Raw genomic sequence first — 16,224 nt, 5'->3', positions numbered from 1 at the left:
GAAAAGAATCAATTGCAGGAATGTGCAGCTACAGCTACCAATAAACACCCTGCAGTATCCCCCTTGTATTAATGCTTGGGGTTTGGAAACACAGCTATGGAGTTCCTTTCATTAGAGCTGGGACAGCAGACAACAGGAAAATCCAATAGACACAAACTGCTCACCCAGCACAGCCAGCAAACTGGTGTGAGTCTGAAGTATATTCAAAGCTCAAGATTCCACTAAGACAGCAAGAAGCACCAAAACCAGACCTGTATTAGTGGACATTTTACTTTGGAGCACAATGAGAGACCCAGGTTCTAATCCCTGTCCAAAGCAGTCAGAGCCTCTCATGACCATGCCGGACTGCTCTCTCCTCTGCTCATCTTGAATTGTTCTTCAACTGAACCACTCAAACAGGAAAAACTAAATCCACCATCCTGAAAGGGACAATAATTTGTCATCCAGAATCTCTCCTGTTAGACCCTAAGTAGGAAGAGGAAGGAATGAAACTTGGGACTTCCATATCTGAAGCCCACATATTCAGATTTAAGACCATTCACTGTAAAAGGAAATACCATCCCCCTGCAAACAAACCCTTCCATAAGGGGGACACCAGCAACTCACCATCGTTAACAGCTGCACAAGAGTTGACTCTGAGGAGGTGTTGCTGAACCTCTGGTATTTTTCAGCTGTTCTCCCTCCTCTCAGCCTTTCCTTACTGACCAGTACCAGGCTTCTCACTGCACGTTGCTTACACTCCCCAGAGACTCAAGTCCCCAAGGGCTGCAGAGGCAAATTAACACCATGCTATGGTTCCCCCTTCCCATCCTACACCTGCATTTCAGGTGCCTCAACACCCAACTTCTGAGTCCCTTTCTGACCCAAACTCAGAGTTATTCACTCCAGATGAGAACTGAAATCTGCAGCTTTGAGAACTTTCTGACCCAAACTCAGAGTTATTCAGTCCAGATGAGAATTGAAATCTGCAGCTTTAAGAGCCTGCCCAACATAACACAACTACAGGTACATATTTTAGGTTTTCTTTATTTATATTTTTAAATTCAAGAATTACACACTAGCCAACATTATTATATATTTACATGCTGAAACTGGCTGCAATAATTTTAAATTCAAGAAAATATCTCTTATGTGCTACTCATTTACAATCATCATTTTACTACCTCATAAATCCCAGAGGTTAGCAGTCCTTTTGAGAAAGACATGAAGATCTGATGCAATGATATCCACTAGTATTTTGCATTTTCTAGCCATTGGAAAATGTGCATTATGTGCATATAAGAAAGGCTACAAGGTCATTAGTAAGGCTGATGATTACTACATTATGAAATAAATAGTACTAAGTAAAAGATAACTCAAGAACTGTGCAAAGACAGTACTAACAGAACCATTTAAACACCCATGCCAATAAAAACGTGATAGAAGTCAAATCATAGGCAGTTTGTCAGAATTAATCATGTTTCAAATGTTCTTTTTGTCTTCAACTGAAAGTAACAGGACAGACCATGAACCATACAGCCTGGTGAGTATCTGCCAAATGACAGGAACAGTGAAAACATACAAAATGCTATCAAATTGGAATAGATGACCTCATGTCTGAAAAACATTAAAAAAATACAACCCTTAGTATGAAAGTAGAGGTGAGATTTTTCATCATTTAAGTTTCATTTTTTTGTCAAAGCACTTACAAAGAAAATAATTTTATATTTATGAAATGCTAGTGTTGCATATTCTTGTAGAGATTATCTATTTCAATTTTATATAATGGATATTTAAATTCTGAGTATTTTTACAAAGTAAAATAGGGCAGTCTTTTTGATCAACAACATTCCATTTGCTTCTTAAAAATTTAGACAAAGTTCCTAGTGCATTTTACTAAGCTTTACCTTTGGTGTTAAGCAGTGACTTTTTAGATTTCCCTTTTAAACAATTTCTGGAGTGAAGATTCTTTGGCTTTGGGGGACTATGCTATCTAACGACAGTCAAACATCCTGTTTTGTTTTTTTTTCTTAAAGAAAAATATAAGCCTACTATTAAATACCATAAGAGACAGATTTCAGAATCAGACAGATGCAATATGCAGGCTTCCGTAATGAAATCGCCAACAGCTGAATTCTCACTTACCTGGACACCTTCACCTCTCCACTCACTGGAGCAACATCAAGGTGCCTTATTGCAAGTGAAAACCAGGCCCTGTTAGTTTTGGCTAGTCTGAGTACTGAGTGTGGCCTGAACATTTTAACCATACAAAAGGATCAGCTGTGCCAGCAGGAACGTTGCCACGGTGGCTATTTTACACTACAGCACTTCCTGTACTATTTTATATCTGGAGTCCAAATCTGTTTATGCAAAAGGGTGTTTAAATTACTCTGCTAGAGCACTGCAATTATTGTACTTAGTAAAAAAAAGTCACTAAACAAATACTGTATCTATTGACTGCTCATTTACAGCTTATTTAATTATTTACATAATTTTAGGACACATTAACCTAAACCATAAGTAGAATTAGCTTTTTGCCTTACCATAAAGTACAAATTAGAAGTTAAAAATGTTTAAGAAATCTGATAATATTTACACACGTTCAGCTTAAGTTATGGTTGCTCACATCGTATGTTCTATGTACACATAGCAAAATGTTTTGATCACTACTGATATAGTATTGTACCCTGGCCATCCCACCCTAGATTATTTTCTAGAAATAGTTACTAGTTTTGCCTTTTTTTTTTCTTGGTTCCCTAAGGAATTTGTTGGTTTTGAAAACTTACTAGTGGACAATGCTGTTATAAAAAGAGAGAGAAGAAATAGGCAAGCAATGTGAGGACTAGTCTAATTCCAGATGCAAGGAGGTACAGTACTATCATCATGTCAAACGGTGCAATACTCCATACGAATCATAAGCATTGATCTGCTGATATAGAAATGCCCAGTTACCCTGTAGAGTTAGTTGTTTGGTTTTTTTTTCTAAATACATTACTCTTTTTTTTTTCTCAAAAATATATTCATACACTGGTTGATGATAGAAACAAAACTATTATTAGCTTATTCCTTTAACACACCAACATGTGAATGTGTGTGCATATATATATATATATATACTCAGCACGTGTATATATACACACATATGTCCATACAGACATTTGGGGGTACGTCCATATGCACATACAGTTGGAAAATGTTTCACATCTGTTCACTTATGTTTAGCACTGTGTTATAGGATTGGAACACAGTCTAATATTTATAGTGAAAATAAATTGAGGCTCAATTTTAATGCACGTTTTTCTGAAATAAATAGGATATTTTCCCCAGGTATAAGACCACCACTTATTTTCTCTATGCATTGTGCTTTTGTACCTTACAGATTTTATGTCTTTTTTTATTAGAATGTAAGAACTCTCTGAAGACCTCTGCCACATGCTGTTATCTAGGACTCTTGTTTTCCTCCCCTGGGAATGAGAAAAGAAATGGTCACAATGTCATTGCTTGAGTCTTTCTTCCCAGTCATTGAACTGCGATAGGATAGAAACATAACATTCCTTATGCAAACACAGAAATATGTTGCATGAATTTTCAGTTCTGAAAATGTGTATCATACTTACTAGCAGTCATGTACAGTATATATTTACAGATTGATCTCAAAGATTTCATTAAAACTGTGCCATGTTATTGTCATAATTCCCCCATGAATTTCGCAAAGATGAAAAACACCTTAATTGCTGGCTATTATGTCAATAGAACAATAAAATGTGCAACTATAATTATAGTACAAGTTTTTTTATCTAAATTATTAACTTTGCTATTTTGTTTATTGAAACCAACAACAATTAACACGATTAAAAAGATCTAGTATATTTCTTTTCAGTCAATTCTAAAGTAAAAGCAAATTTATTCTAGTTTACCTGGAGGGTAGCACACATAGCAAACCCCATTCTCATGTCTGTTGGCATCATTTCCCACTTTCACTCAAGTATCTCAGGAGTAAGTGCTTACCTGGGGCTCGAGTTATGCCTTTGCCTTGATAGTGCCTCACCAGCCTTTCTCACCCCCATCTTTTTATATCACAGTGTTAAGCCTTAGTACAAAATGGTAGAATCATTCTCTTTCACTAATTTTATACATCACATTAATAGCCAGAAGAACATAGTAAAAGCAAAAGTGCTCTTTCCCCGCAGATAATTTATCTTTCCTAGTGACACCTGAGCAGAAACCAAACATTTTCTTTCACTCTCTGAATTGCAATATCAGAGAGTATTATGGCTTGTACTGTAGCTTCAGAAAAGTGAATGTGCAGTTCCAGGATTCGATCTCTGTGATTTTTGTAATAGCTGAAGCAGTCACCAATGCAGAGAGTCAACATATTCCCTGTAAGGTTTTCTATTTGATGTGTATCAACCACAGAAAGACTGTGAGCTCCCTGCAGTCACACTCTGCTTCTGTGAAACAATAAAAGGAGCTGTCAGCAATTTCTGAAATGAAAGAAAAGCTTGTACAGAAGAATACCATAAGACTGCTTTCATTTAGGATCATTAATATAATTTTCAAAGAACAGACTTTGAGGAGAAATACTGAATTTTTATATGCTCAATTTCTTAAAATTGGGAAAAAAATAATCCAACATGACTCATACCTATCAGCTGAAATCCCAAGTGCATCTACAAAGGTTATTGCGTTATGCATGAAATGCAGTCACAAATTAACTATGTGAACAAAGAGCAAAATTTTCACTTGGAAAGTTAATCACATGAGGGAAACCTGTCTGTACATATTGCAGAGTCTGAGCCTGGAGGCAGTGTGTGATCGTACACAACTTCCTGGCAGGTAGGGTGTATTGCAAATCCCATCCCAGGCTCTGAAACTATACTTTCTTATTTGAACTAGAAATAAGCATATGAAGTGCTCAAAAACCAAAAAAAGTCAGAATATTTGCCTATTAGTTCTCAGAACTATTCTCCTATCAGTGTCATTTACTACCAAATGGGGACGGAGGGGGGGAATCAAAAATAAAACCACAGATACTTGTAAGAAAATTATTCTTTTGAAGAACAAAAAAATTAAAAAATATATTTTATGAAAAATATTCTAAAGAATTTTTTTAGTAACCTGAAAAAAACCACTTATACTCTCTAGTCTCTTTCAAAAATTTGTACACAGATGAGAGGTAGTATGGATGCAACAGATGTGGCTTTTGCTTCTTGAAAGATTGTGTCAAACAATATTGGGGATCTAATCTAGTAAAAGCCATCAAGAATTTTTACTTTTTATACTGCTCTTGTGACTGCTGTTTTCATTACAAAAAGAGTTCCACAGTGGAATAAGTGGCAAAATTTTTTGTTCAATTTTTTTTTTCTACTATATATTTTGCTATTTTCTAAAAATAAAGCTCAATGGAATGAAAAGAATCTCAACCTTTTAATTCAAGAAGCCTCCCAAAGAAAACCAGAAATTTTCTAGTTTTTCAATGGAAATCACACTCAAGCAGGAAACATTCAAGAGTGTACTTAAACTCTTAAAGTGATTGCTATGAATTTCTTTCCTTTAGAACAGTGCATTAAGGAAAACAAAAAGTGAAATGTTATTGCCTAATCCAGACTGAGAAAACACCCTGTCAGTACCTCTCGTACAGAAATAGATATGCTCAGATCCCAACTGCTGAAAGAGGTACAGAACCTTTAACCAACAGCAGGAAGCGGAATGCTGGAAAGATGAAAACCTGGAAGAAATCACACAACTCCACACGACTAGGGTGTGTACAACTAAGAACATTCACCTGCACCGTGTATATACATATATATATGTGTATATATATATATACATACACACACACACATCTTTATGTATGTGTTGCCTCCTGTCTCCCTGCCCCTGCACTTTGTAATTGCTCTCTCACTCTCCCTGCCCTGGAGAAAGGCAGGGCACCACTGGCTTCCTTCAGCCATCTACAGAATTACTATTTGGGCAATCAATTTTGGCACTTTGGACAGATTCCCTTTCCTCAACACAACTCAGCAGCATCTACCCATTCAGTGCTGATGCATTTGTATATTGTCCCTACATTCCTCCACTGATCCCAGACACAGTCACTGTGACTGAACATATGCTCTCTCTTTAAAATACAAACAAACTAGTGCTTCTTGCTTCAGCTTCTGTGCAAACACCCAACCCCAATATTATCAGTCAAAGGTTCAGCTCTTCCAATAAATAAAAGGAAATACCTGAATATGGTTGGGAAACCTCTGACCATCATCATCTTGGAAAGATGATAGGCACTACTTGTTTTCAAGTTTACACATTGAAAAAGTAAAGTGTATGTGTTTCATAAGCATGATACACTCTCTTAAGTGTATATGCATGCCTTGGATATGCACTTTCCATAGAATGGCATGTACTGCTGTAGAAATTAAAACTTGTTTCTCAAATGCTGCTCTATAATTTGCACCACTAAACTCAAATGGCCATTGGGAAAAAAAAAAAAGAAAAAAAAAGAGTGAGGGACAATGAGACAGAAGTGATTTTCAAAACGCAATTTGCCTTTACACTCAAAATGCACTTATATTTTGATAAGGGGATATGTCCATACTGCAACGTAACATATGTATGGTTTAGCAGATACAACCAAAACATTATAAAAACAGACCATAGAGTGGGCCAGCAACTAAGGTGTTTTAAAATAACTTTTTGTCCTGAATAGAATTTTTCCAAGTCCCACTTTTGGCTGTACAACTGATTCGAAGAGAAAATCCAGTTCTTTCTTCCTGCGTGGCTTTGTTTCTTAGTTCACATAGTAAAGCCAATAGACGATATTGAAGAAGGAAAAAACCACGGGGAAGAAGATGCGGGACCATCGATCTATGGCATTGACATCAGTCAAGTCAGGGATGGTGATTTTCAGCTGCGACGCGCGCCTCCGTAGCCGGCTCTTCTTCTGTGCCACATGCCGCTCCAGCGCGTTGCGGCCGAAGCTGTGCCGGGGCAGGCCGGCCTTGCGGTACTGGATGCTCGAGGTGTCGTAGGCCAGCATTGTGCTCCTAGGGTCCCCAAGCCCCATCACAGCCTCAGAGGCAGCCATCTCGTTTTTAATTTCCAGCGTGCTCAACAAGATGTTTTCATGTGGGTCCATCTGTAAAAAAAATAAGACGGCGGATTTAGCAGGAGGGAAAGGAAGCCCGGTCAGCTGCAAAATGAAGCCATGCTGGTCAGGGCCATATCTAGCATTGCTAATTGATTGGATGTCAGCCTGAAGGACTCTAAGCATAGCTGTGACTACATTTATTATCATTTATTTGTGACCTCAAGGAGAAATAGGGCCAGTATAGTATAATGCAGTAAATGGTATTTCCCTGGACCCGATGCTCAGCAAGCACAAGCAATACCAGGGATCAGAGAACACACTCAGCTCCTGAAAGTGGCATTCTGTCACTGAGTAGGAGATCCGGGGCAAATATTGAAATTTTCAGGGATTTTGGAAGGAAATCGAATGAGAAAAGATGTGCTTTGTTTTGGTTTTTCTTCTTTCAAATGAAAGCTTTGGCTCTGACATAAACTTCCATTATTCACGAGGTGTCTCTGCCTCTATGAATGAGGTACAGAGCACTGCACAAGAGAATGCACATTTTAGGTCCCCGTATTCTAAACAGGAGTGCTGGTTACTTGGGGAAAGGCAATGGCATAGTCTAGCTATAGCTATGTGGAAACTCCATGCCCCAGTACTAATAAATTTCTTCAATACACTGCATGCTATAACAGCATGCTGCTGTCATAGCAGAGATCTGCAATTTCAAGCAAGGGAAAAGATAAGCAGAATGTAATCACATCAAATGTACATTGAACAGTTGTTTCAATGGGTAGATTTAGCTTGTATGCATTTTTTTAAAGCAATTCAGTGAAAAAAAAATAAAGCAATATTGTAGAGAAACTCCTCAGACAATCAAGAGGATTTCAAAGACAAGGAACTAAGTTTCACTCTTAGGCAATCTGGAGAAGATCTGGAGTGTCAAAGTAGATTTTAAAAAGAATCCATTTACAGAAAACAAATAAAAGTTATTTAGGGAAGTTCTAATTCTTCTCAGCCTTTTCTCTAAGCATGTATTTTGAATTGTGTGGTAACAGATTATAATTAACTAAAAGTTCTTAAAAACAATAATAGCTAATGAGAAGCTAATTAATTACATTGAATTAGTGATGGTAGTGCAGATAGACTCCAGGCCAATTAAGAGAAAAAACTATCCCAGAGCTCCTTTAAGAATAACTCATTCACATTATTCATTTCTCATGTACAGAATATATTCCATGATTATTACTCAAAGTGCAAAAACTGTGACCTTTGTGGATTTCTAAACAATAACAGGGTATTACTATATTCTCTAATATTTAGAAACTGGTTGTCAGCAGCATGTACCACCCTGCACTGCCCAGTGCAGACTGTATTTACCATTATTAAACCCCCTATGTAATATTTACCATGGCAAGATGAGAGAACTGGGTTCAAACCAGTTGCTTTTTGGTAGCACCCTCTGCCCAGTGTTCTGAACTGAGAAGTCAGACACTCACAAAGGTACTTTGGACCTACTGAAACACTGTCATTTGAGTGATTACATCTGTTCAAGTGATGCACAAAACCCAGTGTTGCTGAGATGACAGATTTCCCTCTCTCTCACTTTTTCCCCCCAATCTGTGTGAGTTTGCACCCCTCTAGTTTCATTATATTTTAATTATAAATCAAATGTCATGACTCAATGTGAAATGGACAAAATCTTTCTTTTTTGTTAGTTTTTCATGAAAGCCACATGATATTTATGAAATTCATAGTGTGGGAAATCAATCTTTACTTGAAAAGCACTGGAATAATGTAAAAATTGAGCTGGAACTGATGAAAAATTCCTTTAAGAGCTCAGTAGCATGACACTGAACACAGTGAGGGAACACTGCTTCTATCCAGCAAGGCCATCAAATCAGTTCTCATCTGCATTGGACAAGTAATAGTAGTATTCTGCTATTGTAATTCCAACAAAAGCAAATATCTGCAAAAGCTTTCAAACAGATCTATGAAACTTCTCAAGATGGATTTCAAACATTATTTTCTAATGAGTGAATTTATTTGGAAAATTCTTTTGTGATTTTTGGGGTAAAACGAAAGGGGAGTTTTTGTTATTAGAAAAAAAAATTTTATTATTAAATCTCAGACCAATCATAAGACTCTCAGGGTCCTAAAAATAAAACCATTAATGACAGGCACTTGCCATTCATTGATCCCAAAATGACAAATCACAAGAGGTAAGTTTCCTACATGAGGGGTGCAAAGTCATTTGGAAACTACATTTTCTACATTTTCATATAACCTCAAGAAAAGAAGTTCCAGTGACATCAGGGGAAGTTGGATATAACATCCACTAATGTAATGGGTTTACCCTTTAGCCCAGAGTCTGGGTTATTTTCACCTCAATGTTGTGCATTCTAGGATACTATTTTTGAAAATACTTTAGTGCCAACAATTTTTTTCACATCTTAAATCTTCTTAGGATGAATCTACTTTAACCATTTTATCCTTTTGATCTGCAATGATATTAGAAATTTGAGTGCTCTTTACATATTTGCATACATTCTATGCAGCACACATGCAAGAAAGGCTATTTTAGTCTGCTAGAGTTAGACACAAACATGTTTTAGCAGCATGATATCACTCCAGTCAACTTTTTTTCTTAATGCAGCAAAATGCTGCAGATGTCTATAATCTTGGAAGCAGTTAGTAAGATTAGTGATGCTGGGCAGAAAAAACATTAAGCAATATTCTAAACTATCTTCTAGGGAAAAATGTCTTCTGTACATATCACACTCATATCAGTTGAAGCACAGCATTTTTCAATATTCCAAGACTTTTCCAGAAGAAATAATGCAAAATACAGTAAATATTAGAGATGGGCGAACCTTCAAGCGTTACAATACCCAGGAAAACACCACAAAGTTCAGCTGCTTCTTGAGCACTAATTAGACCCTCCTGCATCTGGAATAATGAACTGACCATAAGAATAAATGCATTTTGTCAAAATATTTTGAATTTCCAATGGGAAGGGAAGGGAAGGGAAGGGAAGGGAAGGGGGAATCTGACTCTTAAACCTTTGTCAAAAGGTTCCCTGTCAAATTAGAGAGAGCTGGGACTGTTTTTTCCACCAAGTAGATTCGCCCAGCTCTAACCAAAACATGCTTTCGTAACAAAGTGACGCCTGAGATAGAATGTCAGTGATCTACATTTACTGTAAACAGCACCACCCATTCAAAAGGATCCCAAAGCGCTTTACAAGCATTAGAAAGAAGAACCACTTCACTTCCCAGTGAGGCACAATCACCTCTGAGGTGAAATGTGGTGACTGACAGTGCAGAACAACACACTTTGTTTTAGTCGAGGAAATGGAGAATGTTGTAGCCAATTAAAACTATGGGGTGGGTGAGTGGTGGTGGGGAATGTTGGGTAAGCAGAACAGTTACACAAATTGATATTTGCCCAGGTGCTTCGGGTTGAGATGACCACGCTATAAAAAAGTGCCATGGGATCTTTAATGACCATAACCGGTCAAGACCTGAATTTTACGTCTCTGAGGATAAAAACATTAGAAAACAGTGAAAGATACCTTTGTTGAATACATTTCTGGACAATGATATGTGCCAATTATTCTTCTGTCCTGTAAGTTAATAAAATCAAGACCAGTTTCCTTAGAGATAAGGCAGCTATTATCTTTCATTTAAAATTAAAGCACTGTAGTATAATAGTAGGACAAGTAATTAAAATATATAGGGACCTCTAAGCCAACAATTAGCATAGGTCCATTCTGGCTTCAGAGGTGCTATTACTGCCTTGCTGTGCTCCTGAAGGTAACATAATGTTGTGATGTAAATGTATTTTTTCCAACTGGTCATTTGACCAAGGAAGATATGATGATATGAAAACAATTATTAAAATTATTCTGAGGGGAAAGTAAGTGTAAAAGTGGTTTCAAAAGGAGGTGGAGGAAGGTTAAAAAGATCTCTTGGTGCTGAAGGATTGTTCAACCATAGAACTAGACTCTTTATGGTGAACAGGAGAGTTCAAACTTAATGGAGAAATTCCCAGGACAAGAAAGGAAGGGAGGATGAATATGAAGAAAAAGCAGCAGCAAGTACTATGGAAATAAAAGGTGAAGGCAGAAGTGGAGGAAAAATGACCAGAGCTAAGCAACTATGCAAGACACTGGGGTTTTTATAAATCAATCTTAAATGTGAACGACAAAAGAGATGATGCAAATGATTCATTTATAGGTCCAGGTCAAACAGAAGAAAATCTGACTCTGGAGCCTTGAATGCGGCCATGACTTTTTTTGATGGTCTCAAACAAAGGGAATACAGAGGAAAGCATAGAACTGTTACCATTATATATTCTTCCTATTACCTAGAACTCCAAAATGATGGCTTTCTTGAGGAATTCCTCTTACAATAATACATTGGCAACTGTTAAATACAAGAAAATTACAACTCCCACACACATTCATTAGGAATCCTCCAAGGATGACCAGACCTCTGAAATTATTAACTTTCAGTAAATCAGTTCCTTGGTAATTAGGGTCTGCTGCTCTGCCAAACACAGCATTATAGTACAAGAGAAATTTATATTGATGAATTGAAAAGATACAACATTGACAGTTCTCCTTTCTCATACACTGTTCATTTTCACCTGTAACCTTCAACTACAGGCAGGAACTGCATTTTATGGTAGAGTGACTCAGAAACTGTGTATAAAATAGACAGTAGGGATGGAATTCCTGATAGAAAAACTCTTTCAAACAAAACAGTTGCAAATTGAAAACTTACTTTTTATTAAGTAGAGCTGCCATTAGATTAAAACAAAATCTGGTGAGCTAAACCATGGAGTCTAAACTGGTACCCAGTCTATTATAAAGATTAAAACCTGAAATATAGCAGTTATACGTCCTGTGAAGTGACATTCCTAAGAAATGAAGACAGAAATAAAGACCCCTTTCTCAGTGAAGACTTACATGACATATCTAGATATATAATTTAATTTGTTATAGATGAAAACCTTACTATATAGCACAGTTTCCCATCTCTTAAAAGCTGAGATTTGCTTGGAAAACCAGCAACATTCCATTCCTGACTAAGTCACAGGGGCTCTAGCAAGATCAGATGAAAGCATGATGCGCACTTTACCTGCAATAGGGATCTTCCACCTCATCAGCAAGGCTTGACTTATGGAATGGGAGCCACTGAGCTCTGGGGATAGCCCTGACTACACAGGCAATGTGTGGGAGGTAGACAGCTCTGTGCAAGCTGCTGCTGGGTTCACTCTGGATGAAAAAACAATTAATGATTTTCAAAAGGCACCTGCCTAAAGCTACAGTGGTATTTTTGACATGATAAGCCAGTCTGCTGAGATAAAGCTATATAAATTTATAAGACACAAATGCCTAATATTTCAAAATACCCATATGCGAAACAACGTCTTTAACAATGCAACAAGCACTGCATTTCTATTGTCTGTCCAAAACGCAGTTTACTGCCAGTATTGCAGTTACTGTACATGAAACCAGGCTAGCATGGATTGTTATACACCTAAAATTTGGGTCAGGCTGTAAAGAGTGCAATTAGAGGACAGTAATGGGGTAGCCTTATAGTTTAGGTTGCTTCACATGGTTTCAGATCAGAAAATTCAGAGAAACTCTGCAAATTGCAGAAGGATTTTGTTCAGGTTCTTGACTTTTCAAAGACTAAAACTCTAAGCACACCCTGCCCCTGCAAGAAGCCTGTAAGAGTTAAAAAAAAAAAAGGAGTGAGGAAAAAATACAAGATCTGAACATGGAGCTTTAACATTGCTCTAAATAACTGCAAATCAATTTTTAGACATCCATTTTTACCTTCTGATATATGTGACTTCTTGGTCATTATCTTTAGTAACCCATCAATAACTTAGTTGCAAGTATTGCAGGATTCTGGAGAAATGGTTGAAAATATAACTTCCTGTTAGTATGCATTACTTAAACATGGCATTCTGTACTTAAGGCACTGAAGAATGAGTGCCCAGATGAAATGTGAGAGGCTAAAGCATCTCTGCTTTGATAGCATTTGAAAAAGCCCATGAAATATGAACTTGTTCAAACCTCTGCACAGAATCCAATAAGCTTGAAGTTTATATCAATGTCGTCTCAAATACAATTTTCAGCAACAATTTTTTTATTACTGAGACATTTAGGAGGAAGCAGAGGAAGGTGATCTGGAACAGAAGATTTCTGGGGTAGCAATTAACAACAGCTTAAATCCTACTGTTTCACAAAAACCAAGGTGTTGGACAGTCCAGATTCTTACTAATACTACTCTGATTAAGTTATTTGTTATTTCTTTTTAAAAATATCATCCCATTTACAAGTATAAAATTAAGTTTCTTGAAGATAATATAAATGAAGAACACATCAGCAAGAACCTGCATCTTAAACTGCTCACTTCCATCTGTGACAAAATCAAATTTTCATCAAGTCTTTATAACAATCATAAGTCTCCCATTATGGTGTCTTACAAAATACAGTTTAGCAGATACATCTAGCATCAAAAATCTACTACAGAAACAGAGCAAAATTTGTTATAAAAGAAAGTGTTGTGAAAGATATAAAAAAAATGCATCGAACGTTATTATCACCGTAACAAATTATCACCACAACTTTCAAAATTTCTAGGGTATAATTTGGATATAGCTAAGGTTTTGAAATATGAACTAGATGGTAAAAATAAGGTTGTTAAGTTCCTCCTCTAGAACAGCGTCTGTAAAATAGACTAAAGATGTTATTTTTCTTGTTGGAAGCCAAATATAATGTGCAAAGAACTGCACAGCACATCCTTGTCATGAGAGTGGGCGGGCTGAACGGCAGTCTACCAGTTCCATCCGTCTGACCATGATATACTCACTTGTCAACAGATTCAGGCTTGTGGTTTTGGGGAACACATAATTCTTGGGCCCAGGCCAAAGACAAACATGTTCAGAGTCAGCAAGAGGTCCAAGGATAAAACTCTGGAGCGAAACTGCAACTAATTCAACAACAACAACAAAACTAAAAGAAAATTCCCAAGATCTTTCTACGGAAAAAATCACTGAGATGATTTTGTTACAAAAAAAAGAAAGATGAATTTCTAACATTTTATAACAGATGTCCAAATTAAAAAAGATCCAGAAAACTATTTCATATGATCAGTTCATTGCTGATTTAGAAGCCTGAAACAGAGACAGTTCCACAGATGTAGATACTGCAAGGCTCAGAGGGCTAGTCCTGACAATATTAAAATGAAAAGCCTTGTGCTTTAAAATTATGAAAAAAAACCCCCAAGTCTGATTAAATTAAAATGTGTTGTTTTTCAGGAAATCAATTCACCAAACTTCCCTAGCCAGACACCCCTTCTGGACTGCAGGTACTTCACTGTAATTACTGAAGACAATAATTTGTCTTTTTTTGTGTCTTATTTCTTCACAACTTGATCTAATGACCTAAACTGCACTAAGGGATTCTTTTATGAACTAAAAATTGTGTTCTGCTCAGGGTCACAGGCTGTAGATGCAGTACAAAAGCAAAGAGGAGAATGTGCTTTAAACAAGTGTACAGGCACTGGTCTTACATTAATTAAATATGGCATTCAAAGAAGTGCAACCGGGGAAAAAAGCCTCACGCAGTTGGCTTGACCTTTATTCAGATGTCATGTGGAATACCAGCACAGATCGTGGAAAATCACCTTCTGACTGCTTCTGCAGAGTGCTGTGACCTAAAACTGGGACCTCCTCAAACTTCACTCCTCTCTAAGCTCTGGTTTGATAAAACCTGCAGAGGCTGGCCAGATACCCTGTGCATTGCTGACTGTTTCATATGCAAGTTGTTCCCTGAGATTGCATGAATGGAAATTTAGGAGAAAGGCTAAGCTTTTATAATCCATGCCTATTTTTTTCCATGTCCTTCAATAAACTGCTATGGAAGCAATACCTTCTGATCCTGGATCAACAATCAGTCCTTGTGCAGCTTTACCTGTACTGCAAACAAAAGGAAAACTCTCCTTGGAGAGAAAGAAAGAGGGTGAATTCTTTCACTGACATCTGGACAGTGGCAGCATTAGCTCCTGCAATATAGAGCAGTAAGGATTTGAGACTGAAATTTTAAGAGCTTCCTGTTGCCTTAGTGTTTTAATATCCTGTTCAGTTTATTAACCAAGTCTGTGCATATAACCAGTTTAAAAATCCTCTTCTTACCAAAAGCTTTTACATCTTGTAATGTTATATATGCTTACAAGTTATATATGCTTACTCATGTTTTATACTAGGAGTACCTCTAGTCCATAGGGTATGAAGTGCCATTCTATGTAATAGGTACTGACTGGTTTTAGATACCTTTGCAATAGTTTCTTCTCCCTGAAGATGCATTATACGATTTCTTCAGATAGAAATGAACAAATATTGCTATGAACTGAAAAGGCCAGTGGCAAGCCGGCAGTAAATCAGTGGGGAAATAAAGGCATTAGCCAAGCCTAATTGTTTTGGAGCATTGCTTTGGAGCAAGGTCTATTATCTCGGGCCTACAGCCCTGCTAATGCATCTTCACGCCACAGCCTGAAAATTGAGGAGAGTGACCTTGTCTGTTTGCAGTGCACTGAAAGCCATCACAAGCTGCCAAAAGCCACAGGTACAGATCAGAGCATTCCCTTTGGCTCAGGTTAACACACTCCTTCATCTAATTCACCCTTCCTTTTCTAGAGACATCTATGGATATGACAGATAAAAAAAAATACAAGGCTCTTCCAGTTTTTCTCTAGTAAAGTGGTGAAAAGAAGTTTGGAAGCTGTCATGGGAAGTGTCAGGTAGCACAGCAGCACCTGAACTGACTGTGCCATTTTCAAGTGTGCTGCTGGAACAGAGGACATTTCTGGCACAATGGACTAGAAAGTTCTCAGTCTCCCTGCTCCAGGAGCCCCATTTCCTTGCTAGATTACAAACTGCCAGTCCATCCTTAGCCTACCAGTTGTGTAGTTGAAATAATTAGGTGCAATCACTTGTGAAACAGGTGATTGCATGCTCTTATTTCTCTCAAAGCTCTGAAAATGCAATGGAGCTCCCTTAGAGTGCAAGATGTGAGGAAAACGACTTAACTTGTCCAGCTAAACTTGGTCAGACTCCTTCTCCTTAGTCAAAAAGCTGTAGGGAACACAATAGCAGCTGAG

General features: G+C 37.4%; 1 protein-coding gene across 3 annotated transcripts in view; it reads right to left on the bottom strand.

The window, feature by feature from the left end:
- Positions 1-1,010: 1,010 nt before the first annotated feature.
- The window catches only part of GABRB2 (gamma-aminobutyric acid type A receptor beta2 subunit), a 140,318-nt gene continuing 125,104 nt past the window's right edge, over positions 1,011-16,224 (bottom strand). The window contains exons 11-12 of one of the 3 annotated variants that reach the window (XM_031055166.1): positions 10,620-10,670; positions 1,011-7,114 (exon numbers count right to left, since the gene is read on the bottom strand). In XM_031055166.1, coding sequence (XP_030911026.1) covers positions 6,767-7,114; positions 10,620-10,670 — 399 coding nt within the window. In that variant the 3' untranslated portion in view covers positions 1,011-6,766. The remainder of the gene's footprint in view (positions 7,115-10,619; positions 10,671-16,224) is intronic. The other 2 variants (XM_005418669.2, XM_031055165.1) reach the window with 2 other exon arrangements.

This window comes from Geospiza fortis, unplaced genomic scaffold (genome assembly GCF_000277835.1).
Source record: "Geospiza fortis unplaced genomic scaffold, GeoFor_1.0 scaffold55, whole genome shotgun sequence".
Taxonomy (NCBI): Eukaryota; Metazoa; Chordata; class Aves; order Passeriformes; family Thraupidae; genus Geospiza; species Geospiza fortis.
The sequence above is the reverse complement of the archived record's forward strand: the minus strand, read 5'-3'. Positions and strand labels throughout refer to the sequence as shown.